At 53.0% G+C, this 25,594-nt stretch overlaps 2 protein-coding genes across 14 annotated transcripts in view; one reads left to right on the top strand and one right to left on the bottom strand.

Annotated features, from left to right (window-relative positions):
• Nucleotides 1-8,259, top strand: part of Golga2 (golgin A2) — a 20,524-nt gene extending 12,265 nt beyond the window's left edge. For 4 of the 6 annotated variants that reach the window (XM_028756911.1, XM_028756908.1, XM_028756909.1 and 1 more), the window contains 15 exons: nt 1,910-1,968; nt 2,240-2,381; nt 2,897-2,986; nt 3,088-3,195; nt 3,337-3,424; nt 3,787-4,124; nt 4,370-4,483; nt 4,922-5,167; nt 5,247-5,322; nt 5,519-5,604; nt 5,805-6,020; nt 6,098-6,200; nt 6,301-6,407; nt 6,483-6,639; nt 6,728-8,259. In XM_028756911.1, the coding sequence (XP_028612744.1) occupies nt 1,910-1,968; nt 2,240-2,381; nt 2,897-2,986; nt 3,088-3,195; nt 3,337-3,424; nt 3,787-4,124; nt 4,370-4,483; nt 4,922-5,167; nt 5,247-5,322; nt 5,519-5,604; nt 5,805-6,020; nt 6,098-6,200; nt 6,301-6,407; nt 6,483-6,639; nt 6,728-6,942 (2,145 nt within the window). In that variant the 3' untranslated portion in view covers nt 6,943-8,259. The remainder of the gene's footprint in view (nt 1-1,909; nt 1,969-2,239; nt 2,382-2,896; nt 2,987-3,087; nt 3,196-3,336; nt 3,425-3,786; nt 4,125-4,369; nt 4,484-4,921; nt 5,168-5,246; nt 5,323-5,518; nt 5,605-5,804; nt 6,021-6,097; nt 6,201-6,300; nt 6,408-6,482; nt 6,640-6,727) is intronic. The other 2 variants (XM_028756910.1, XM_028756907.1) reach the window with 1 other exon arrangement.
• A 534-nt stretch (nt 8,260-8,793) lies between these two features.
• Nucleotides 8,794-25,594, bottom strand: part of Dnm1 (dynamin 1) — a 43,807-nt gene continuing 27,006 nt past the window's right edge. For 2 of the 8 annotated variants that reach the window (XM_028757174.1, XM_028757178.1), the window contains exons 12-22: nt 23,404-23,474; nt 22,953-23,004; nt 22,712-22,723; nt 20,287-20,400; nt 16,728-16,837; nt 15,682-15,793; nt 15,257-15,268; nt 14,787-14,957; nt 13,039-13,280; nt 12,477-12,692; nt 8,794-10,813 (exon numbers count right to left, since the gene is read on the bottom strand). In XM_028757174.1, the coding sequence (XP_028613007.1) occupies nt 10,792-10,813; nt 12,477-12,692; nt 13,039-13,280; nt 14,787-14,957; nt 15,257-15,268; nt 15,682-15,793; nt 16,728-16,837; nt 20,287-20,400; nt 22,712-22,723; nt 22,953-23,004; nt 23,404-23,474 (1,134 nt within the window). In that variant the 3' untranslated portion in view covers nt 8,794-10,791. The remainder of the gene's footprint in view (nt 10,814-12,476; nt 12,693-13,038; nt 13,281-14,786; nt 14,958-15,256; nt 15,269-15,681; nt 15,794-16,727; nt 16,838-20,286; nt 20,401-22,711; nt 22,724-22,952; nt 23,005-23,403; nt 23,475-25,594) is intronic. The other 6 variants (XM_028757172.1, XM_028757177.1, XM_028757175.1 and 3 more) reach the window with 5 other exon arrangements.

The raw sequence follows: 25,594 nt of genomic DNA, 5'->3' as shown, positions 1-25,594 counted from the left end.
TTTTTTTTTTTTTTTTTTTTTTTTGGTTTTTTGAGACAGGGTTTCTCTGTATAGCCCTGGCTGTCCTGGAACTCACTCTGTAGACCAGGCTGGCCTCGAACTCAGAAATCCGCCTGCCTCTGCCTCCCAAGTACTGGGATTAAAGACGTGCCCCACCACCGCCCGGCAAGAGTACAGTCTTATCAGCACATTCAGGTCTTATTCTCTGTCTCTGCCTGACTCATCCCTATGGAGTTTTTAAATGTATAACTTTAAGGTTTACTTAGGTTTATTTACTCGGTGTGTGTGTGTGTCTCGCATTTATATATATGCACCAAATGTATGCCTGGTGCCTGCAGAGGGCAGAAGGCACCTGGATCCCCTGAAACTGGAGCCACTGTGTCAATGCTGGGTAACTGGGGACTGTACAAGCGAGCACTGAATGCAATACCTAGAGGCATTCAAACTGGGGTCTTGTGGAAGAATAACCATCTGCCCCTTTACTGAGGGTTTTTTGTTTGTTTGTTTTGTTTTTGTTTCTTGTCTGTTTTCTGTTTGTTGCTGTTAAGACAGGGTTTCCGTGTAGCTTGGAACTCATAGATTGTTTTGTTTTTGTTTCTTGTCTGTTTTCTGTTTGTTGCTGTTAAGACAGGGTTTCCGTGTAGCTTGGAACTCATAGATCCACTGATCTTTGCCTTCTGAACGCTGGGGTTAAAGATGTGCACCACCATACCCTGCATGTGGTTTTGGTTTGGTTTTTGTGGTTGTTGTTTTTTGTTTGTTTGTTTATTGTGAAGCCTTGACTATCCTGAGCTAGCACTATAGACCAGGCTGGCCTTGACCTCATAGAGATCCACCTGCCTCTGCCACTGAAGCACTGGGACTAAATGTGTGTGCCACCACTGCCATCATCCTGTTCATGAGTTCTTATTAGAAACAAAGGAACGGCATTACTAGTGGTGGTGGCCCACACCTTTAATATCAGCACTCTGGAGACAAAGGTAGGCCAATCTCTGCAAATTAAGAACAGCCTAGTGTATGTAGAGAGACCCTGTCTCAAAAAGTAAAAAAAAAAAAAAAAAAAATAGTAAGAGTCATTGTCGTAGTAATAATGACAGTACAACAAAGGAGTGGTCCAGATGGAGTGGCACATACCTGCAATCCCAGCACTTGGAAGAAAAAGGCAAGAAGATCTGGAGTTAAAGGCCAGCCCCATCTTCATGAGACTGTGTCTCATAAAACCATGTGTCACTGGGCAAGGTGACACATGCCTGTGATCTCAGCACTGGGGAGACCGAGGCAGGAGGGTTCAAGGTCAGCTTATAAATTCTAGGCTCTCCTGGATCCCTCAGACTGTGTTTGGGAAGAAAAATTTTAAAAATGCTAGAGTGTTATTGATCAGTAGTAGAGCAGTTGACCCGCCTGTACAAGGCTTGAGTTTGATCCCAGCCTTGCAAAACATAGTATTAATTAAAAACAAAGGCCTGGTAATTAAAAGCACTGACTGCTCTTTCAGAAGACTCAGGTTTGATTCCCAGTACTCACGTGGTGCTTCACACCTGTCCGTAACTCATGTTTGTGGAGCACAGACATATATGTAGACAAAACACCAATACATATAAAATAAATAAAACAAAGCAACCCTGAAGGCTGTGACCAGTGGTGCACACCTTTGGTCCCAGCTATTGGGGAGGCTGAACCATCTTAGCCCAGGAGTTTGAAGCCATCTTAGATAACATAGTGCGATCCTACCTTAAAAACAAGACAAACCCACAGAATCACAAATGAGACTTGGAGATGTAGACATGGCATGGGAGAAGGCCAAGTGTGACAAGGGAGAGGAAACGTCACGTGGAACATCACCGGGGCCGTTGGTGTGCCAGCTGCTGCTTCAGCCTGCCTAGTCCAGACTTGCTTTCTCTCTCTGCAGTACAACAAGGACCTAACCAAAGAGCGAGACGCCCTCAAGCTGGAGCTGTACAAGAACAGGTCAGAATGGCAAGGAGGCTGGGCTCTCCACAGCCTCATTGTGCAGAGTGGAGACTCAGTGGAGACAGGTTTGGGTTTGTGTAGAGCTGTGCTCTGGTCCCAGCTATGCTCCTGAGTCATGGCGTGGCCCAGGTCACTCAGTCTCTCTGAGGCCTGTTACTTGTGACTCAGTGCTTTGTCCTGTGGCTGTGTGGCCAGGCTCATGCTGCACTCTGAAATGAGTTCCTTTCTGTTCTTGGTTCCTTCCTTTCTGCTCTGCCTCTGACCACAGCAAAAGTAATGAGGACCTGAGGCAGCAGAACTCAGAATTGGAAGAGAAACTTCGAGTCCTGGGGGCAGAGAAAGCAGCTGCACAGTTGGGGGTGGAGGAGCTGCAGAAGAAGTTAGAAATGTCAGAGCTGCTGCTGCAACAGGTGAGAGGCCCAGGCACACAGTCTGTGGCTCCTCGGGGGTGAACTGCAGCCAAGGGCTGGACAGTTTGGACAGTTTGGAACCTCCTCCTGTCTTGTGGTAATATTATTTACTAATTGTTCAACAATGGAACCCTGGCCACACCTTGTATCTGTTACCTCAGTAGTGGTTGGATGGCTGTTGAATCTTTATTTTTATTTATTTATGTTGCTGTTGAGGCAGAGTCTTATCAGTAGCCCAGTGTGACCTGTAACTCACCAGGTGAGCCTTGATCTCATGGTAATTCTCCTACCTTAGCCGTCCAAGTGCTGAGGTTGCAGGCATGAGCCCCCATGCCTGCTGAAATGCCATCATTCTGTTTAATTTAAATGCCCATGCAGGAGTCTGCTTAGCTCCTCCTGACACGTTCTCATACGGCAATGACACCGGGATGTCATCCTAGCTCACACTCTTGTGGGGAGCACTGCAGCAGAACAGCACAGGCTCCCAGACATAACCCCTCATTTCCCTCATACAGTTCTCTAGCCAATCTGAGGCCTCTGGTGGTAATGAGCAGTTACAACAAGCCATGGAGGAGCGGGCTCAGCTGGAGACCCATGTCAACCAGGTGAGGATCTGTAGAGTGAGAGGAAGGGCACGACCCCAGATGGCCAAGGGCAGGTAAGGACCAGTAGCAACCCTTCGTAACTTGCACATTGACTGATGCAGCTGATGGAGTCACTGAAGCAGCTCCAGGCAGAGAGAGACCAGTATGCGGAGAACCTGAAAGGAGAGAGTGCCATGTGGCAGCAGAGGGTACAGCAAATGGCAGAGCAGGTGAGACCTCACCTCTGGTGTCTTTGCTCTTCTTGAATGTCAGTATGGTGCAGCTGAGGGGTTAGGGGCTTTGGTTTTGCAGAGGCGGGACTGGGGATGGCTGGTGCCTGGGATCTCCAGCGCCCCCTGTGCCTTGGGCAGGTGCACACACTGAAGGAACAGAAGGAGCACACAGAAAGTCAGGTACAAGAGCTGGAGACCAGCTTGGCCGAACTCAGGAGTCAGATGGGTGAGTAGGGCAAGGGTGACCTGAGAGTGGGAGTGGGTCAAAGGACCATGAAGGTGACTTCCATTGCCCTGGGGGGTAGGGGGGTGTAAGGGCATTACAACGGGCAAAGGGTCTCTGCCAGGACCGACCAGGTGACAAGCCTTGTCATCTCTGAATATGTGCCTTTCTGTGCAAAACAGGGTGGCATGCCTACTGCTACACCTCTGCAGGTGACTGAGCATCAGAGAAGTGTACTAGAGTAGCTTGAAACACTTACCTCATCTGAGACCCTGACAGAAAAGAAGCCAGAGCTTGGGGCAGGGAGCCCAACTCACAGTGGAGGCAAGAGAGGATCCCCTCACTGTGCCTGCTTCCTTTCTCAGAGGAGCCACCTGCCCCAGAGCCACCAGCTGGGCCCTCGGAGGCTGAGGAGCGGCTGCAGGGAGAGCTTGAGCAGCTACAGAAGGAACTGGAGAGTCTAACGGGCCGGCTGCGGGCCCAGGTGCAGGACAATGAGAGCCTGAGCCACCTGAACCGGGAGCAGGAGGGCCGGCTGCTGGAGCTGGAGCGGGAGGCCCAGCACTGGAGCGAGCAGGCCGAGGAGCGCAAGCAGATCCTGGAGAGCATGCAGAGTGACCGCACCACCATCAGCAGAGCGCTGTCGCAGAACCGCGAGCTAAAGGAGCAGCTGGCCGAGCTGCAGAACGGCTTTGTCAGGCTGGTGCGGAGCCCGCAGGCCCTCCTTGCTCACAGGGAACACACTCGCCCCTTTTGGTCAGCACCCACAAGGAATGGGGTGCTGTCTACCTCACGTGAGGTGGTAGTGGCAAAGGCACCCCATGATCCAGAGCCCTAGGGTGTGTGGGAATGATCCAGCGGCCTTCCCTGCTCTGTGGGAGGGAGCACACATGCAATTCTGGTGACCCCAGCCACATTAGGTCTTATTGACTGCTGCTTTCCATTCAGACCAATGAGAACATGGAGATTACCAGTGCGCTGCAATCAGAGCAGCATGTCAAGAAAGAGCTGGCCAGGAAGCTAGGAGAGCTGCAGGAGCGGCTGGGAGAGCTGAAGGAGACGGTAAGGCCTACCACAGGTGTCAGCCACCAGACTTGGGGAGGGGTGGGTACAAGGCCTGTCACAGATTAGCTGCAGCCTGGAACAGGTAGCCCCAGTCTGCTCTTCATCGGTGGCAAGGCCAGAAGCTGCCGTTTTAGAGTTGTAGGTTATACAAGGCCCTGGGTTCACATCAGGCTGGATTCACATCCATGTGTTCAGATGCTTCCTAGCTTCAGACCCATCCAGAACTTAAAGGATGAGTTTCCTCATAGAGGTGTTAACGTTTACATGAGAAAGTGTGCGTAAAATATCAGGCACTAGTAGTTTGTACAGAACAGGATGGGTTGGTCCCATCTGCTTTTCCACTCCTGGGACCTAAAGTGGTGAGAAAGGTGTCCGCGTGAGGAGACTGGGTACAAAAGCACTGCCTGCCCTCAGCTCTAGCCTGCCTTCCTGCAGGTGGAGCTGAAGAGCCAAGAAGCACAGGGCCTGCAGGAGCAGAGAGACCAGTGCCTGTCGCACCTGCAGCAGTACGTTGCTGCCTACCAACAGCACTTGGCGGCCTACGAGCAGCTGACCTCTGAGAAGGAGGCCCTGCACAAGCAGCTTCTGCTGCAAACACAGCTCATGGACCAGTTGCAGCATGAGGAGGTACAGGGCAAGATGGCAGCCGAGATGGCCCGCCAGGAGCTGCAGGAGGCCCAGGTGAGGCAGCTGTTAAGGCTGGGCCCAGAGGGAGGACCTGGCCACCTCTGTGCCTTCTCACTCTGTCCTGGCCCCTTAGGAGCGCCTAAAAGCTACCAGCCAGGAGAACCAACAGCTTCAAGCTCAGCTGAGCCTCTTGGTCCTCCCTAGGGAAGGTAAGACTGCCTGCCCAGGAGGAGAAGACTAGAGTTGATATATTTGGAGAAGCTTTGATTGGGCATTTTCTAGTCACTGGCTGGCCCCAGGGTATACAGTGGGGACACAGAGGTGGGGCTCTGAGCTCTCCTCTCCTAGTCCACTCTGTCTACCGGCTGGGATTGTTAGAGGAGGCGACCCACTGTCTGCCCCCAGGAGATGTGGACCAGGAGGAGCAAGATGAGGAGGTTCCTCAGCCCAGTCTGACCATCCCAGAAGACCTAGACAGTAGAGAGGCCATGGTAAGCTGGGCTCTGTCTTGCCCCTTCTGTTTGTTTCCTCTGTTGTCCTTGGTTTTCTGCCCTCTGATGTCTTTTGATTACCACTTTGCACCTAGGAGCCAGTGGTCAGTCTCCCATCTGGGAACAGGTGCTCCCCCTCTCTTCCTGCCCCCTTTGTCCTGACCATCTCCCTGAGAGGCACACCTCCCTCTTGTGTGCAGGTGGCATTCTTTAATGCAGCTCTAGCTCGAGCTGGGGAAGAGCAGGCCCGCCTGCGTGTGCAGCTGAGAGAGCAGAAGGCACGGAGCCGGAGCTTGGCTCACCTGGCAGCCCCAGGCCAAAGCAAGCTTGAGGAGGCAGTGGTCCCCAGGAATGTGGTTGACTCTGTGTCGGAGGAGAGCAACCAGGCCCTACATGTAGCCATGGAAAAGCTGCAGGTGAGTTTGTCTGTGGGGCTGGGAGGGTGGGGCCAGCCAGGGCTCCTGATTCCCTGAAACCTCTGTCTTGGCTCCAGAGCCGCTTCCTGGAGGTCATGCAGGAGAAAGTGGAGCTCAAGGAGAGGGTAGAGGAGCTTGAACATTGCTGTATCCAGCTTTCTGGAGAGACAGACACCATTGGTGAGGCGGAGCTCACCCTAAGGCAGTGGGGGTTGTGCACGGGGCAGACTGGGGGAGCCACAGTGTGTGAGCCGTGTCCACCTGCCTGCCACCCCCACAGGAGAGTACATTGCCCTCTACCAAAACCAGAGGGCAGTGCTGAAGGCTCGGCATTTGGAGAAGGAAGAATACATCAGCCGGCTGGCTCAGGACAAGGAGGAGATGAAGGTAAGCCTCGAATTTCTGTCGTCCAGGCCTGGCGAGTCTGGGCTGGGCTGTTGAGGTTGAGCTTGTTTTCTCCAGGTAAAGCTGCTGGAGCTTCAGGAGCTGGTGCTGAGGCTTGTGAACGAGCGCAATGAATGGCAGGGCAGGTTCCTGGCAGTCTCTCAGAACCCTGTTGATGTGCCCACCCCAGTGCCCACGGGCTCCCAGGAATTGGGCGCTGCTGACCAGCAGGATGGTGAGTAGAGCTGCTGTCATGGGAGAGCACAGATGGGAAGATGCTCCCATGGCATGCAGAGCCATGACCCCTCCTCCTTTCTCTAAAGACCTCAGGGAGGTGAGCCTGGCTGACGACACAGAGCCTGCACAAGGAGAGGCAGGGCTGCCTGCTCCCCATGAGAATCCCACTGCACAGCAGATCATGCAGCTGCTGCGTGAGATCCAGAACCCCCAGGAGCGCCCAGGCCTGGGTAGCAACCCTTGCATCCCCTTTTTCTACCGTGCTGATGAGAACGACGAGGTGAAAATCATGGTTGTGTAAAGACTGGCGGCCAAAGCCTCACCAAGGGCAGCCAAGAGTTCTGCCCCAACTTCCTCCCTTCCTCAGCCACCCCTATCCTTACAATAATAATAAGGTCAGACTCCACCCCCTCCAGGGGCTGGGGAAGTAGCTCAGTTGGTAGAGTGCTTACCTGCCGTGCACACAGCCTTGGGTCCCCAGCACCTCGGAAAAGGCTGATACCTGTAACTTGAGCCCTTGGGAAGTGGAGGTGGGAGATCCTCATCTACCTAGTGAGTTTGAGGCCACACTGGGCTACATGAGACCCTATCTGAAAAACCAAAAGATTGGACTCCTATCTCAATGGGGGATACAAACTGGTACAGATCTGCCTCTTAGCCAGGGCAGTTCTACTTTGTAAACTCCTGTTAGAGAAAGCACAGCAGAGACTCAGTGGTTGAGCGCTGGGTGGCCTGAGGGCTTTCTCACTGAGGAGGGACTCAGTGCTTACTCAGGACTCTGGGGCAGAACAGTTTGGCAGCATTCTCATGCCCAGGTGCAGCACGAGCTGATAGATCAGCCTAGCCTTCAGCAGGGCTCCTAAGTTTTCACCGGGTCAGTCCTTTCCACCCCCCTTTTCCTCCCCACCCCCATTTTATCTTCATTTTCTTTACATAGTGTCTCATGTAGCCCAGGCTAACCTTGAAATCACTACATATTGAGCTGATCCCCTGCCTCACCGCTGTGCCTGGTGGTTGGCAATGCTAAGCAGGCACTCTACCAAGTGATTTACCCCCAGCACTACCTGCCTTTTTCCTTTGTGTTGTGATGCTGGGGATGGAACCCAGGGCACAGCATGTCCCCAGACCAACTCCCATCTTCTTAGAGGCACTTTAGGGCAGTGCGGCTGGGCAGCATTCTCATGGGTCCCCAGGCAGTTGGACCTAACTGCCTCAGGAAGGCATCCCACTTAGGAGGGCTTCCATCTTTTTGAGGCACTTTGGGACAGGGAAAGTGGGTACCATCCTCTCAGGCCTTATGACAATTGGGGTACCTATGCCAAGCAGGACAGAGGCTGCTGGGGTGGGATGGGCTTCCCCTCCCCCGGTGTACATATTGTACCTGTGTACCATTTTGTATATTCCGGGGTAGGGACACCCCTGTATTATAGTGGAGGTTGGAGCTGGCAAGTGGGGAAGAGCTTCTAATAATCATTTGGGGCTGGGAAACTTATTTATTGGTAGTGTTAGGTCAGAGGACGGGAGGGAGGCGGAGATGAGGTGACGGCGCCTGCTGATGCAGCTCGTCTTTATTTTGCTTTTTACTTGGGAAATAAATGGATTTAGCCATACTGCTGGACCCAGGGTGTTCATCATTGGTTCTGGGGTTAGCCTCAGGTTGGCACTGAGCAGGGAATGTGTCCTGCCTGGAGAGAGCAGGCTTCTAGACGGTGTGGAGCCCAAGGTCTGAAGTGCCTAGCAGGGCTGATTGACACCCATCACCTGTACACTGCTTATTGAAGCCTAAGGATCCCGGGGGAGTGCCAAGGGTTCCACCCACAGGGCTTCCTTACTGAGTAACAGAGTCAAGCCTGACTTATACATAGGTGAACTCAGGGTGCAGCAACTAAGGGTGCTGACTTCCAGGCCAGGCCTTTTACATTCTGTCCCCTTCTCCCCTAGCCTGACCATACATGGGGCCTGTTCTGTTCTTTAGGCCACTCACAGCATCCTGGCTGAGCTCATGATACTGCTTCCTAGTGGTGGAAGCGGGATTCATAGGACTCACCTTAACAGCACCCTAGCAAGGGCTTTTCCTCACCCTCCACTCAGTGCCCAAGTTACACCTTCCCTCCCCTCAGCCCCAGAGATTACAAACCAGAGCTACACGCAGTTCCCCACTATCCAGAAATGGGTTTTATTCTCAGCCGAGAGACAGAAAGACTGGTGGCCATCCCCTTGCTTCAGGGTGGGGACGGCCAAGGGGCTGGCTGTCCACAGGCCAGGAGGACAGGGAGGCTCACTGAGGTGGCACATTGGAAGGGGGGATGTCAGGATGACAGCGTTCCCTTGTAGTCGGACCACAAGACTCCACAAGGACAGCATGGCGGTTGATTCTGACACTACAGGCGAAGCCGTGTCAGCCATATATATGTATATGTATGTATATGTATGTATATATAGGTATATTTATAGACATTTATAGAATGTCGCAGGAGCAATACCACAGAGGGCACAAGTTTTCACCAACATCACATCTGGATGTGTCAGCTCAGCACTACAACAGACTAAGTCACAGATGATGAATAGGACGTTTTGGGGCTGGGGGAGCCACTGTCAAGTCACAGAACAGCTGTCCAGGCAGGCTTGGTAAGGGAGGTCTCCGAGGAGTAGGAGGGATCTGGTTAGAGGTCGAAGGGGGGCCTGGGGCTCTCAGGACGGGACGGACTTGCCTGACCCGATCGGCTGGCAGTTGGAGAGAAAGCCAAGAGAGAACCAAAGAGAGAAAAGGAAGGAGAGCTGGTAAGGCAAGAGCAGCCGCCTCCAGCAGAGGCAGAGGGGATGATGAGGCAGGTGTGGATGTGGGCAAGCTTCCCGAAAGAGATGGACAGTTGATGAATGAAAAAGGGAAGATGGGGGTGCTGGGCCATAACTAGCAGGTAGTCTGGGTAGAGGCTGGGTGGCCCTCTCTTGCCACACACACGGCCTCTCACACACCACCCAGGCAATGCACCACAGGGCCTCCCTCTTTTCTGCTCACTCTCTCCCATCTCACTGGCTCAGGGCTACCCCAAGCCTCAGGGAGTCCCATGTAACAGCCATGAGGCCAGAAGTGCTTGAACCAGGAGATGGAAGCTAAAGGGGACGGCTCTGGAGGGAGCGCTGGAGGCCCCTCAGGTGGTCAGAAAGCCCAGGAGTCCTCTGAGGGGACCCTGGGAAGGCTGGGAGGCAGGCAGCCGAAGCCTGTGGCCACAGACTTATAAGTCTAAGAGGGGAGCCTCCGCTGGTCGGGGGGCTGCAGGTCGCGTAGGTGAGGCTGGGCCCTTCCTGCTGGGGAAAAGCAGAAGGGTGAGCGTCAATGGCTGGGGAAGAGTTGGGATGGTAACTGAGAGATCTGTGGCCAGCCAGGCAGAACTCAAGTTGACTCGCCCAGTCAGTAGACACCAAAGTGCTTTTGGCTAAAAGGCACAGGTCACTCTGAAAACAGGTCAAATACAGGAGCTGATGGGCTGGCTCTGTATCTGGGGCTGAGGAGGTGGCTGTTAACTACAGGTGTGCAATGTCAAGGATGAATGGAAAGGGGCTACCTGTCCTCCTCACCTTGCCTGGGAGCCCTCAGGGGCTGGCAGAATGGCTCTTAAGTGATCTAAAGTCATCAGTCAGCCCTGGCTCTGCCAACATGGTTATGCTTGCCCTGTGGTGGATTTAGTTGCCTGTGCTCCTAAGTTGAAAGTAGAAAGCTCTATCTTGGCAGCATAGTTCAGAGTAGGTATGAAGATGACGCCCTAAAGCTTCTGGTCCCTCCAAGGCCAGCCAAAGTCACCCTCTCCAAGTTCTTAGTCTCTACACTGTCAACAGTGGTCTGGTGTCACGGACAGCTCCACAGAGCACCCACATCTACCATCTTTGGTATGGAACCTGTCCCAAGAGCCCTCAGTTTAAGCAAGAAGGCCTGGAGTAGTGGCGCTGAGTCCCGAGGCTCACTGGGAAGGGAGGTGAGAGAGCCAGCTGGAAGAAGACAGGAAGAGGGGGTCTAGAGCTGCAGGAGAAGGAGGGGCCTGGCTCAGATCTCCCAGGTGTCCTCAGCATGGAGCTGGTGCAGCGGGGAGGGAGGGGGCAGACACACTTCATGCAGCAGGCTGAGAGCATAACCTACCGTGGCTGACACTCCTCAGGGGTCACTGATAGTGATTCTGAAAGACAGCACGAAATCAACAGGGCAGTTCACAAACACACAGGTGGGCCAGACTGGGGGTTAGGGGACATACATACGCACACGCCTGGGCGTGCACACACATGCTGTGAGGCCTTAAGGCCCTGCATGCACACGCTAACACACATGCCCACAAACACGCATACTTCTCCCCTCCCGCCTCCCAGTGCCCAGCACCATTGCTGGCCAGTGCGTCGTGCAGCACGGGTCCGGGACATGCAGCCACTCAGCACACGGAAGCACACACATGAGCTGTCACAACACAGAAGCTTGCCTGCACACAGAAGGCCTTTGCACCAGCTCCCTGCACACTCAGGCCTGGTGTGCTGACAGGGTTACCATAGGCTCCGTAAGGGATAGGACTTGTGCTCTAGGATACAGCTGCCATTTCTCCACCCAAGAACCTTCCATGGCTCTCTACATGATTGAGTCTCCAACCTACCCCACCCTAACATTTACTATTAATAAAGCAGCCCACTGTCCCTGTCACTCTGACACTCCCCTGGGAAAATGTCAGGCCATACTTATTTAGAAAGAAACTAAAGCCCTGGGAGGGAAAATGACTTGCCTAAGGGAAGTGAAGCGGCATTTCTGGACTCCCAGTCCCATGACATGCTGCCTGTCTCTACTGTTCCAGACAGCAGAGCCCCACAGAGTAGGCCCATCCCTGCCTCATTTGGTGCATGGGGGCTAGGCTCCTAGCTCTGTCCTTTAGCCACCTAGATTCCCAAAGAGATGCTATTGGTCAGTCAGATCATGTGTTCTTTCTCAGAGACCAGCCACAGTCAGTAGAAACAGGACACACTGAGTTGGTTATTAGAGTGAACTTCCTGGAAAGCCAGTCATGGATAAAGAAGGCAAAGCCAAGGGATGAAGTATATTCCCTTTTTCTGGAGATCTCTAGCAGCAGGGTAGCCTTTGATCTCTGTCCCTACCCAACACCCATCATCTGGTTTCAGACCACCAGACTGTCCACCATTCCCAGATCCCTTCCCCAGCTGCTTTCTACCCAAGTCCACGCCTGGGTGCCACTTTCACATTCACACTCGTGTGCACGCCCACATACGCTTCATCACACCTTGCTGGTCACACAATCATAGCCTGGCCTGATACTGTGGGCCAGAGGCTGACCAGCACTCTGGGACAGCTCAAAAGAGTCAGGGCTGGGAAGTGGGGCATCAAGGTAGTTCTGGATGTAACTGAAGAAATCCACAAGGTTCAAAGAGAGGATCTGGAGTCAGAGCCTTAGACCTGAGAGGTAGGCTCACCAGTAGCTGGGCCGGGTGAGTGAAGGATGGAACGGAGGAGGATGGAAGGCAAGGGTTTAAGAAATGCAAAGTGTGGGAGGCATGGAGAGAAAATGAAAAAAAGAGAGAAGCGCCATGCAAGTGCTGAAAAGAAGGGGGCAAGTGGTTTGAGCCCCAGAGCCCCCTCCCCAGAAACGACCACCTCCGGGACTCAGCGCCCTCTGGGGGCAGGATCGCCTGCCCGTGGCCGCAGTTCCCTTGGCCTTGCAATGCGATCCCAACGCCTAGGATGGAGAGGGTCGCTTCTGCTAGGCCAAAGATCTAGACTACAACTCCACCTCCCTCCGGATCACGCCTGCCTAGCGGCTTTTCACGTCGCTTTAAGCCCCTACTCACCTGGGGACCCCAGGCGGGGCGCGGTTGGGGCGCGAGGGCACCTGGGGAGGGGGGCCAAAGGGGTCAGGGGAAGCCCCCGGCCTGGAGGGCACGGGGGGCGCCCCCCCCAGGGCGGATCCAGCAGGCGGAGGCCCAGGAGCAGGGCCCCGCGACCCGGGCCGGGCTGGGGGCACGGCGGGGGCTCGGCGCTGCGGCGTGGGGCTGGACGTGGGCGATCTACGGGCGACAAGAGCGGAAGAAGAGCGGAGGAGAGATGAGCGGCTCCGCCCCCAACAGAGACCCCGCCCTCGGCCCAGGCTGTCCCCGCCCATGCAGCAAGCCCCGCCCACAGCGGCCTTGGACAGCGTGGGAGGCTAAGCCGGGTCCCCAGCGGCGCCACCCACCCTGCAGCCGGCGCTCACGGCAAGCCCCGCCCCGCGACAAGCCCCGCCCTCTTCTAAGCTCCACCCCTCGCTCCAGGTGGGAGCCCCCGAGACCTGGGCGCGCCACTGCCCGGTCCCGGCCCTCCTCCCGCGGGCCCCGGGCTCGGGGGCTTTGGGGCCGTGGGGGCCGGCCCTGGTACCTGCGTCCGGCCGGTACGCTCTGCACCTGCAGCCAGGAGTCGTCCACGGGCGGGGGCATGGGCGTGCTGACGGTGGTCGTGTTGATGTCGCCGATAATGCTGAGCGCCTCCTTCAGTGCGTGGTACATACGCAGCATCTCGTCGCGCCGCTGAGCCTGCTCGGCCGATTCTTCCATCAGTGTGTTCTGGTCCCCGCAAGAGTACAGGTTGGCCAGCAGCTCAGAGAAGATAAACTCCTTGGTCTGTACACAGACAGAGAGGGAAGGAAGGCTAGAACCTGATGACCGTGCCACCTTGTTACTCGTCAGACCTGCCAGAACTGGGGTTTGGTATTTCAGATGCCTATTTCTGCTTGGTGCCTAAATCGGCAGGTCTCTTCAAATCCCATCTTAATGTCCTTTTCTCAGATGAGAATACACAGCGGGATAGGAAAGTCACCTGCCCTAGTTGTCAGATCCGGGAGGAGACTCAGAACCTGGCCTGTCACTAGGACAACTGCCTACTAAGTGTATGAGCCTTCTTCGGGACCAAAATAAGGAAGAAGATAGTTTAACGTGCCCTGAGTCCTTAAGGAAGAAAATAACAAATATATAACTATAATGTATTCTTGTATCGAGTTAAAGCTGTCCATGTGTGTAGTGGAAGTTTAATACCCACTTCAAATCCCCAGGCATTCCTAACCCAGCCAGTCTGAGACAATCTTGTGACCTGCTGGCGTCTTTGCAGCTTAACTCCAATCTCACTGACTCCTTTTCCAAAATCTACTAACCACACGGCATGTGCCAGGCTTTATGTTGCTTCACACCTCATAAGCATTCTGTCCTCAACTCTATTATCGCCGGCCATATTTTACACATTGGGAAACAGACTCAGACAACATAGACACAGAATCACATAGGGAATTTGTGGAAAAGCCAGCAGCATTTCAACCCAGTTCTGCTCTCCCGGGGCCTGCTTTTTCACAGCCCCAGTCTGTGATGGTGCCGTGAGGTGTGTCTCAAGGCAGCATCTGAGATTCTCAAAAAGCCATGATTCCTAGCCCCTCCTGAAGAACATGCATGTTTGGGTCAACCTAGGTGTCTTATTTTTCAACTGTAAGTTTCCTGAAATTCAAATTAAGATGAAGTATTACCACTGGATATGTAACATCTGGAGTGGGTTTGCAAAACTTAATGGGAAAATAGTAGGCAACATATCCTGTTAATTACTAGTTTCTAGATAGCAGTCAGGTGTAGTAAATAGGCCGTACCTGTTATCTCAGCACTCAAGAGGTAAAGCCAGGGAGCGATCAGCCACAAGTTTAAGGCCAGCCTAGGCTCCACAACAAACAGTATCTCCATATCTCAAGACAATAATATTTCAGATATCTTGGGCTTAAAATGAATACTATCAAAATTAAGGGTTTTGGAACCAGCACTCAGGAGGCAGAGGCAAGTGGATCTCTCTGAGTTCAAGGCCAGCTAGAGTTTGGAAAAAAATAAAAAGTTAAGGGTTTGGAGAGTGTGGGATGACTCAGTGGGTAAAGGTGCTTGCAGGTAAGCCTACGGATCTGAGTTCAGTCCTTCAGACCTACACAGTAAAAGGAGAAAACAAACTTGCTCAAGTTGTCCAGGACCAGCACACAACAAACACAAAGGCATGTGCTCCCCTGCCCTGTGCACACATAAATAATGCAATAAAAAGAAACCAGCCAGCTGGCCGCTTGGACTTGCACGAGCAGGCTGCACGCCCCACAACTGTGTACGCACATTGTTGATCATAAGGTGCATGATGGTCTTGGGCATGAGGTCCCGCACGGTCTTGTTGACAATGGCCATGTACGAGTCTACCAGGTTCCGAATGGTCTCCACCTGGCGCTCCAACTGAGGGTCCATCGAGTGCATGAAGCCATCAGAGCCGTTCTCCTCCGTCTCACTGGCCTGCCAGTGGAAACACAAGGCAGAGGTGTGGCAGGGCTCGTGCAATCAGGCTCCAGGGGTCACTAAGACCTCAGCCCTCTAAAGGGTGTCAGCCACACAGAGGCGCCGAGGGCAACTCGGGGCTCCAGGTTCGCCTCTGTGCCTTGCAGAACCCTGCCTCCCCACATGCAGCTGTGTGACTCTAACCCTAGTGGCTAGAATTTGTCACAATTTCTCAATCCATACATTAGAAAAGAACACCTCCAAGCTCCCTCGCTTGGCCATTGGAGGTGCCAGACTAGAAGAGCCTGTGCACTTACTTTCTCCTTGTCCTGAAGGTCCATGTCAGAGCCACAGAAGCCGTATCAGCATGGCCACAGTCACCGCCACCACCAAGGAGCACATGTAAAGTAGACAGGAGAGGGAGGGGGAAGGGGAGGGAGAGGGAGAGGAGAGATTGTGTGAGTTTAGCACAGTGCACTCTAACCCTGGTACATGTACACACTGCCACCGTGACAGGGGAGATAGGAGAGGCAACCCTGAAGCTACCAGTGTGTGGAAGTACAGGAGACATCCTCTGGCAGTGCGGAACGTAAGAAACCAGAGGGCTTTGTTCCAAAGTCATCTAGGTAACAAGGAATGCTTGCTCTTCAAATAAGGGCTCAGAATCTCTCTGAGCCTGGTTCCCTGGAACCCCCAGGGATAAGCAGTGGTCTTCCTCTCCCCTCACTCCACCACCACTCACCCCAACACGCTCAGGGTACACGCCAGCCCTCAGGAAGGAAGCCTTCCAACTGTCCACCTCCTCCTGTGTCTCACAGGCCAGTTCCAGCTGCCGGTAATCCTTGTAGACATTCCTGCAGGATTGGGTATGCGGGAGGAGAGATGAGGGAGAGCCCCACCCTGCTCGGGGGATAAGGAGCTGTGAGCTTTAGGGTCCTCCTGCCTAGTATCCATTACTCAAGCCTCACTGTTCCCATTCAGGAGGTAGGTCGGTAATGGTTCCTGTATGCTGGGGCCACTGGGATGCTTCTGGGAAACAAGTAGCTCAGAGTGTAAAACGGGACAGAAGCCAGGCACGGGCACACACACTATTTGAGAGGCCAAGGAGAGGCCAGTCTGGGCTACATAAATGAGACCCTGTCTCAAAGGGAAAGAAGAAAGGAGACAGGCAGTCCAGCCCTGGTGTGGGTCTCAGGACCTTTCAGCAGATGGTAGCTGTTTGTGATTCTTATCTCAGTACGAAAGAGCTCACACACACATAAGAGACAGCCTGGAGCCAGGCAGTGGTGGCGCATGCCTTTAAACCCAGCACTTGGGAGGCAGAGGCAGGTGGATCTCTCTGAGTTTGAGGCCAGCCTGGCCCCAAGTGAGTTCCAGGACAGCCAGGGGTACACAGAGAAACCTTGTCTTGGAAAAGAAGAAAAGAAAAAAAGGAAGGAGGAAAAAAGAACCAGCCTGGGTTGGAAGTGAGCTCTAGTCCTGAAGTCCTCCCTGAAGAGGCAGTCTTTCTGCTTTTTGTTTCTAGCACCTGGAAGAGTATTTTATGCTGGGCAGACACTAGGTAAGTGACTGTGAGAAAGAAGGAGGAATAGGAAGAGGGAGGGGAGGAGGAAGGGGAGGAGGGAGAGGGAAGGAGGATGTTTAGACATGGCCCTAGTACTCAGGAGAAACTTTGTAGCTGTTGATGACAGGTTCCTGGATTTGTATACCCATTTTCTACACAGCAGGCAATAGTTTGGGCTTTCAGAGTCTGGGGTCTCATCAGTTCAGCAAGGGGCAAGTAGGCACCTCTGCTCTGTGTTGAAGAGGGCAAAAATATGCTTGCTTGACATGAAGCCCTTCTCCACATCACGCAGCTTCAGATTGTCCACAGACAGCATATACTTCTTTTCTTTCTCCTGTTGAGAAGGGTAGGAGAGAGGGGTCAGTCTGGCACTGCCAAGCCTCTGTCGCTCAGAGTGATCCATGCCGGCGAGCACCCAAAGTCATCCTGGGCTGTAGCCCTTCCCACCGCACATGTGGTGTGCTATACAGTAACCCTGCCATGGAGCCCTAGCCCCATCTGGATATCACCAGCCTCCAGAACCCCATGGCTTTCAACCCAACCCCAAGCAGCCCTGTATGTATGTCACAGTATAAGGGACTGGTAAAGGGAGCGGGGCTGATGGGGTCTCCCTCATCCCACCTTAAGGAAGTCCTGGAGACTAGCCAGGCTGGACCTCAGGCAGGGATGGCTCACAGGAGACTCTCTTGCCTCCAGCCTGGCTGCCTCTGACTTCATTTCCTGACTACAGAGATGGGGGGGCGGGGGTACACTAGCCTTGGAGGCTTCAAAGGGCTGGCTCAGCCCACTCTCTGTCTCCCCCTTCCAGCCACTCATGTGTTACCAATCAGACACACAGCACAAGCCTGCAAATTGTATGTGTGTAAACACATGTGTGTGGCTGTGTGGCCAAGAATTGCAAGGCCAAGCGAGTCTGTCACTATTGTGTGTACATAGGTGCACGTGTGCACAGGACTATACCACAATATGATTGTGCTAGTCACTGTCACATAATAAGACTTCAGGGCCATATGTTTGCAGATGGTTTGTGCAGCAAGCTAGACATGTCGGTGTTGTTTTGTGGATGAAGCTGTGTAAATCTATAGACAGATATGTCTGTGTCTGTAGCCTGGGAGGGAACAGCCCAGATGGGCACCAAGAAGGAGAAGTTTCTGCTGCCTGTATCATATTGGTCCCACCCAATACTGTAAGACCTAAGCAGGAGCGATGGTCTGTGTGGGGGTCCATAAGCCTTGGATCTCAGGTGGGGGTTGGGCTTAGGAGGACCTTGCTTTCCCACCCTGGCGTCATCTCCACCCTTCTGCCCCCAACACCCGCCTGGCCTGTGCAGCTACATAAAGCCCTCTTTATGCCAGGCGGGTGGCCGGGAGCCCCAGAGGGCGGCTGGGGGAGGAGAGGAGGAAGTTGCACACACGGCCAGGGAACATCTGGAACCCATCTAGGGAGGCCCGCCACAGCCGCCTTGTGCTCAGGGTTGGACACTAGGTAGGAGTGGCCTCCTCCCCCAGCCCTCCCTTCCTGCCGGCCCCCTCCCCAGGCCCCTCCTTCTCAGCCCAGCTCCCGCTCACCCCTGCCACGTCAAAGCAGGCAGAAGGGGAGTCGGGAGCGGAGAGGGACCACGGCTGGCTGGCTGGAGCTGGGGGACATGGGAGCTGGGGCTGGGTACATCGTATCTCCAGGGGATGGGACCAAAGCTCCCATCGGATGGACAGACGCTGCTGCCTGGATGGACCAGAGGATACCTCCACTCCGTCTACCCAGTGTTTAGACTACCTGTTCAGGACTCCCAAATTGTACAGTAGTCTGCACATTGGTTAGGCTGGGCTGGGTTAGACCCTCGGCACCGTCGCTGGAGAGCCTCACCAACCCCGCTGTCTTCTAGAACCAGAGCCTGGACCTGGGGCAGGGAGCTGTGGGGAACGGGGTGGACTGGGAGGAGGTGCAGAGCTTTGGGACTGCCATCGTGCTACGGGACATATAGGAGCTTGTGGTGATGGGGGAGGGCATCGGAGGAAGATGAGGAAGAGGGTGGGGTGGAGGAGGTCGTCGGAGTCGGTGATGTGGGTGACTGCCTGTTTGTCAAGGGGTTTCCTTAACCCAAAGACTAGAGGGCAAATGGCTGGGCTGAGGGGACCAGACCCCTGCCCAAGCCCAAACTCCAGGTATCCTGGTGCAAAACTGAACTCCCATCCTGGCCATACACTTCAATGCTCACCAGCAGAGCTCAGAGGCATACATTTGTGCACCCCAGCTTTAAAGTGTACAACCATGCCCAGGCACACTCACGCACGCACAAGCACACACAAATTCACACTCAAGTGCATGCATTCACACTCAGACACACAACCTCACAATGGGATGCTCCCTTCCCCCACCCTCACATTCCCCCCACACACACACACACATATTCTCAAATATCCCTTGTTCACATTCTCCCTCCTCCAGACCACCCCCACCCTACACTGACACACAGTACAGTGAAATCACATGCGAGCACATAAACTCATGCCTAGGTATTTATACCCCAATACATTCACAACACACACACACATGCACACACACACACACACACACACGAAACATCCATAAGCCACACACAAAGCCACACAATGAGGTTCCACCTCTCTATATCCAGTACTCAGCTAGTTTCCATCCACATACAACTAAACACAAACTAAGAAAAAAAAAAAGACTTACCTGGAAAAAAAAAATATATATATATATGTATATGTATATATATATCTCCCTTTCAGTTTGGCTCACCCAGGTGGCCAGCTATGGGGCCATTATCCCCCCAACTCTGTATAAGGATCTTAGATATGGGAACACGAGACCCATGGGGGCTGTCTAGGGGGGCTGCCAAGATGACAGGGTATAGGAAGTCACCTCCCAGTCCCACACCACCTCACACTCCAGCCCTTCCAGGGGCCCCTGGGCTTGAGGAGAGGCCAGGGTTGGGGTAATGAGGTCCAGATGGCTTGGCGCCCCCCCCCCCCAGTGACGACAGAGGACCCCGCCCAAGGTGGGGAGGTGGAGCCCCTTCCCAAGGCAGACTTGTTGGAGACAGTGATCACGGAGGGGCCATGATGGTCCAAATCACAGACTTTCCTCCCCCACTCTAAAATGCTACTGCCCCATTGAGAGCACCCTGTCTTATGGTAGTCCCCTCAGGAAGAAGAGGCTCCCTTCCCCCCACTCCTTGGCCAGCTGGAGTTCATTACCACAACACCCCTTGTCTGCCCCCCCCCTTTCTCGCTGGTCACCTCTGGAATCCAGATGTGAGAGCCAAACAGACTCGTTCTTAAAGGAGACCAGTAACTGGAGGAGACTGGTGGGGGCTTCTAGATGCCCTAGCAGGCAGGGGGCTACTCTGGGGGCTGGCTCTTCAGGCCATCATCACTACTGGTCCCTTGGCTTGGGAGTCTCCTGAACAGCTTGCCTTGGTTGGCAGGGGCTGAGGGTACTGGGGTGCAGGGGTTAACTGAGTGTCTGGCAGCTGGACATGTGTGTGTCATGGTCCTGTAGGGGCCACAGAGAAGGAGGCACGCCTCGGAGTGAGAAAACAGGAAGGCCACTGGGCTGCTGCGTCAGGGAGCAGCACCCAGCAGCCCTGCCTACCCACTCCAGGGTGCTTCCAGGCCTGCCATCTTCTCCTTCCAGCCTGGATGAGAGGGTACCTCTCTGATTATACACCCTCCTCTGCACCCTCGTACAAGTCTTTTCAGACCCCTGGGGTGTGGCCTAGTCCACTCGACCTTTGACAGTCAGGAATCCTTGACTCACCTCATCGTCCTTGTACCAGGACAGATTCTCAGCAGTCAGCACAAACCAGTACTCCTTGGAGCCTCCCTTCATGATGCCAATGTTGTTGATGGTCAGCCACCCCTTTCGAATGACCTGGAGCGGGGAGGGGAGGAGGCTGGTGGGCATGGGCCAGGCTTCCCCATGGAGGAGAAGATGAGTGAGCAGGCCTTCAAACGCCTCTTCTCCAATTCTCTGAGGCCTGACTGGTCAGAGAGGGTGGGGGCCAGACCTACCCTGATTTGAGCCACAAGTGAAGAGAGTGGAAGACGGGAAAGCAAAGGTCAGCCCGAGATAGAGAGCCTTCTAACTGCCAGAGATGTGTGAGCCAGGGATTGGTCACTTAATAGAGGGTGAGTTCCCCATCGCTAACAGTATGCAAGCGGAGTTTGGCAGATGTTTGGGTAGGGCAACTCCAAGCATCATTTGAGGGTGTCCTGTGACACATGTTTCTAACCTTAGAACCTGTACTTGCTGCAGTTGCTCCTCTTCCCCTTTTGCCTGGATCCATATAGACTTACACGGTGGCGAGCGGCCCTCCCTGCCCCCCGTGCCAATCAGAAGCACAGTAATGATCTCTGACCAGTCTCTTATGTTTGCTTCTGTAACTGAGACTGCAATTGTAATTCTCTCTCGTTCTCTCTCTCTTTCTGCCTCCCTCCCTCCTCAGAAAGAACAGTATTGCCCACATACACCACCTTTCCTGCTCTTTCCTGCTAATGCACGCATCTCCCTGTGCCCCTCATCACTTTGCAGAGTGCCGGCTAGTCAGTAAGTGATGGAGGAATGCTTGTGGTGACATAAATAAATGAACACTGACCTGTGACAGTTCTAAGAGCCTTTGGGGCAGAAGGAAGAAGCAAAGTCACCCATTTTCCAGGCCTGAACTTCCTACCAAAAGTCCAGAATAACAAGCAAGAGTCCATTTCCAGAGGTCTATCTCAAAGCATCCTACCAGCCTTGGTTACTGCCCACCCCGCCCCCGCCGCTGATTCTGACGGACGAAGGGCTGCACCTTGCTCCCTCCCTGGCCCTGACCTCACTGGATGCTTCTCTGAGGGCCTAGGTGCACAACTTGCTTCTAGCCTTGCCTGACTCCCTCAGGCTTCTGAGAACCTCACTGGGAATTCAAATCGCACAATCTATCAGCACCCAGCAGAAGGACCACTACTTTGGTCAATTAACAAATTAACAGGGCGGCTGGAACCAGACACCCTGCCAACTCTCTCCCAGCCTGCTGGTGGGATCTCCTCAGTGTCTGCTTTTGGAACGGAGTCCATTGCTGTTCCAGGATCTGGCCAGGATGGTACACTTACAGCCCGGCTGACTTACAGCCGTCTCCTCCTCTTAGCCACCTCCAACCCTCTGCTTTCTCCACCTGCTCACCTAGCTCACCGTCTGGAGTACCTGGACTAGATACTCTTATCCCACCAGGACTCTCAGATGCCCTATTGGGGCCCTATCTATAGGTATCAGGTCTCCAAGGGGCAGGGGCAGGGAAAGTGCAGGGGCAGGCTCTGAACCTTCCTGACATACAATTTCTTTTGGTCTTCCTTCTCTGAGAACCTACCATGTGCTGGGACCCAGAACCTGGGGGTGGGAGGTGACCAAGGCCCAAGGCTGGATAGGAAGCAGATATTAAACCAGTCACGGCCTCTGGAAACTACTTGGGAAATACTGAAGACTCTAGGTCTTGTGTGTATAACTGGATAGAGCAAGGGCTGTTGCTAAGTGCTGTTTCCACAGCCATTTGAAGCATGGAGCAGGGAGCTAGGAGAGGAGGGACCAGGCTCCTGATTGCTCATGAAGTCTTAACTCTCCTTTGAAGGTCACTGTCTGCTTCTTTTTTTTTTTTTAAGATTTATTTATTTACTATATATGAATACACTGTAGCTGTCTTCAGACACACCAGAAGAGGGCATCAGATCTCATTACAGATGGTTGTGAGCCACCATGTGGTTGCTGGGATTTGAACTCAGGACCTCTGGAAGAACAGTCAGTGCTCTTAACCACTGAGCCATCTCTCCAGCCCCCACTGTCTGCTTCTTAAGAACATTCCTGTTTCATATCCACTCCAAAAAGTCACCAAACATTCCTCCAACAGACTTTTAAAGGCACCTACCTAGCCCTGGTCCCATCCATCCCCATGTAGGGTAGCTCTGCCTGCAGCAGGTGCTTGGCTTGTGCACACTTATAGATGAGTTATGGGACTGTGTGCATGGCCGGGCCTTTCTCTGTCCTCTGAGCAGGCGTGGAATTCATGTGCTGGTATGTGCAAAGTGCTCAGACAAAGGGTATCCTCTGCCCCACGCAGATCTGCCCCACGCAGATCCCCATCACCAGCGAGACTCCACCTCCCCGGCACTGCACAAGCCAAGACCCCCCACATCCCAGTCCTGGTACTCACCAGAATCTCATCCTGCAAAGAGGTAACCATAGCAACCAGGAGAAGTAACCATAGCAACCAGGAGAAGCATCGGGGAGAGAGGAAAGAGGATTACTGAGGCAGAGTGGGAAGCTTGTGGCTGGCAGAGGGCAGGCTCTCTGGCCCCCGGAGGACCCTTCCCATTGGGAGAGGGGGTTCTCAGAGCTCCAAGTTCCATTCGGCATCCTCCATTCCTTGGGCTGGGGCACTGGGGCCCACTCACCTGGTTCCCTGAAGTCTTCTTCTTGTTCATCTGGTTGCTTCTCTGCTGAGCACTAATGGGAGAGAGGGGAGGAGTCTCAAAACTTTTCTCAAGAGGCCCAGCTCCACTGCTCACAGCTCATGGGGCACAGGACTTAGAAGTTTGGCTTTTTTAAAAATTTTATTTATTTATTGTATATGAGCACACTTGCTGTTTTCAGACATACCAGATGAAGGCACTGGATCCCATTACAGATCCACCATGTTGTGAGCCACCATGTGGTTGCTGGGAATTGAGCTCAGTACCTCTGGAAGAGCAGTCAGTGCTCTTAACCTCTGAGCCATCTCTCTAGCCCCAGAACTTAGAGGGCTAAGCGGGCAGAACTGGGATCTACACACACACATGTACATATATATATATACATGCCTATGTGCATGCACACACACAAAGGGTCACCCCTGGGAACACTCACTTGGCAAAGCCTATGAAGTCTTCATGGTTGGTATTCATGTAAGCCAGCTCAATATCGATGAGAAGCATGACCTTCAAGGGTCCACAAGTTGGTGAGCAAATAGAAAAGATGACAGAGTTTAAGAATGATGGCCAGCTAGGACAGAGATACTTTCAGTATGTTTAGAAGGTTAGGATCCATAATAAATAAAAAGTCCCTACAGTCAATAACTGAAAGGCAAAAGAAAACACAGGTCAAAACAATCAACAAACATGAATGAATATTTCATAGAAGACATGCAAACAGCCAATAAGAGAATGCAAAACTGAAATAATTATTATATATAATTAATATATACTAATAAAGCCAGTTTTAAAATATGCAAAAATTGTCCACTCTTGTTCATAAAGAGCTCTTAGTCAACACAGTAATAGCCTTCCTTTTTTTTCTAGAGACAGGGTTTCTTTGTGTAGCCCTGGCTGTCTGGAACTCCCTGTGTAGACCAGGCTGACCTCAAACTCAGAGATTTTCCTGCTTCTGCCTCTCAAGTGCAGGGATTAAAGGCGTGCGCCACCACCGCCCGGTGAGTAAGATCTCTCTTAACCCTAATGAATAATAAATGTTAGTAAAGGTCAGGACAGCGTGTGCATAGGAAGATGGAACTGTGTCTCTTATTGGGTTTCTATTTAGGTTGTGCATGTAGATGTTTTGTCTGCATGTCTGTATGTGCACCACGTACATACAGTGCCCAAAGAGGCCAGAAGAGGGCGTCCGATCACCTAAAACTGGAGTTACAGTTGTTAGTGGCCATGTGAGTGCTGGGAACTGAACCCTAGTCTTCTCTAAGAGCTTCCAGTGTTCTTAACATCAACCTCTGAGCCATCTCCCCAGCGCTCTCTCTCTCTCTCTCTCTCTCTCTCTCTCTCTCTCTCTCTTTCTCTCTGAGATAAGATTTTTATGGTCACTTCCCAGGCTAGTCTTGAACTCTGGGGTGTAAGTACTCCTCCAACCTCAGCCTCCCCGTTACCAGGAACAACAGGCTTATGTCACCATGCTTGGCTGTGGTATAATTTGTAATGGCAGAAATCTGGGAACAGGGTAATGGCCATTAGAAAGTGAAATAGATTAGGTGGTCCAACAATGAAAGACTCTATAGATGTTCAAAAGCATAGGAAAATTCTAGCCTGTGGTGGGGGAACAGACACACACTACAAATTCTGAAGTGTGAAGATACTTGTATTTGAGTCTTTTGTTTTGGTTTGTTTGGTTTGTTTGGTTTATGAGACAGGTCTTCTATAGCTCCAGTCTGGCTGCAAACTCTACTTAGCTAAGGATAGCTTTGAAAGCCTGATCTTTCTGCCTCCACCTCCAGAGAGCTAGGGTTCCAGGCAGGTGCCACCATGTCCAGCCTTGAGTCTTGATGAAAGTGACTGCTGGGTCCACCCCTAAGTCCTCTTCTTCCCTTCCTGTGAGCTGGGGCCTGTCCTTCCTGAGGCCAACCTTCTGCCGAGGAAGCATTTCTGCCCCCGAAGGACTGGCAAACAGAAATTACACTGAAGTGAGTCACTTGTTTAGCATGTCAGAGATATCCAACAGCTGTTCAATAGTGTGACTGCTGTTGAGAGAAAGACATGATGCACCAGAAGAATATGGTTCCTGGAGGTAGAGCAGAAGGTGGCGGTGTGGCTCAGGTGACAGAGTCCTTGCCTAGCACACAGGAAGCCCTGGCTTCAATCTCTAACACCACATAAAGCGGGCATGGTGGCTCATTTCTATAATCTGAGCGTTCAGAGGGAGGAGGCAGGGGAAGCAGGGCTTCAAGTTCATCGTCTGCTACGTAGTGAATTCAAAGTTGCCGGGGCTATGTAAGTCCTAGCAGGCATGCATGGATGTATGTATGCATGCAACTTAAAGCTGGGGGAAGGTTGGAGGGAGAGAGGAAGGAGGGGTGAGGAGGTGGGAAGCTGTGCAGCATCCCACTGAAGTGATTTGTGGGCACACATGGGTGAGAGCAGAGTGTATGCCACATGTGCACATAGAGGTCAGAAGATGATAACCTCGACTGTCCGGGTTTGCCTTCTACCTCGTTTGAGACAAGGTCTCCTGCTATTTACCATTGCATACACCAAGCTAGCTGGATCTTGGGCTTCCTGGGCTTCTCCCTCCTCTCTCTCTCTCTCTCTCTCTCTCTCTCTCTCTCTCTCTCTCTCTC

This window comes from Grammomys surdaster, unplaced genomic scaffold (assembly GCF_004785775.1).
Source record: "Grammomys surdaster isolate TR1022 unplaced genomic scaffold, NIH_TR_1.0 126133, whole genome shotgun sequence".
Lineage (NCBI taxonomy): Eukaryota > Metazoa > Chordata > Mammalia > Rodentia > Muridae > Grammomys > Grammomys surdaster.
Note: the sequence above shows the minus strand (reverse complement) of the source record. Positions and strands in the feature narration are given on the sequence as shown.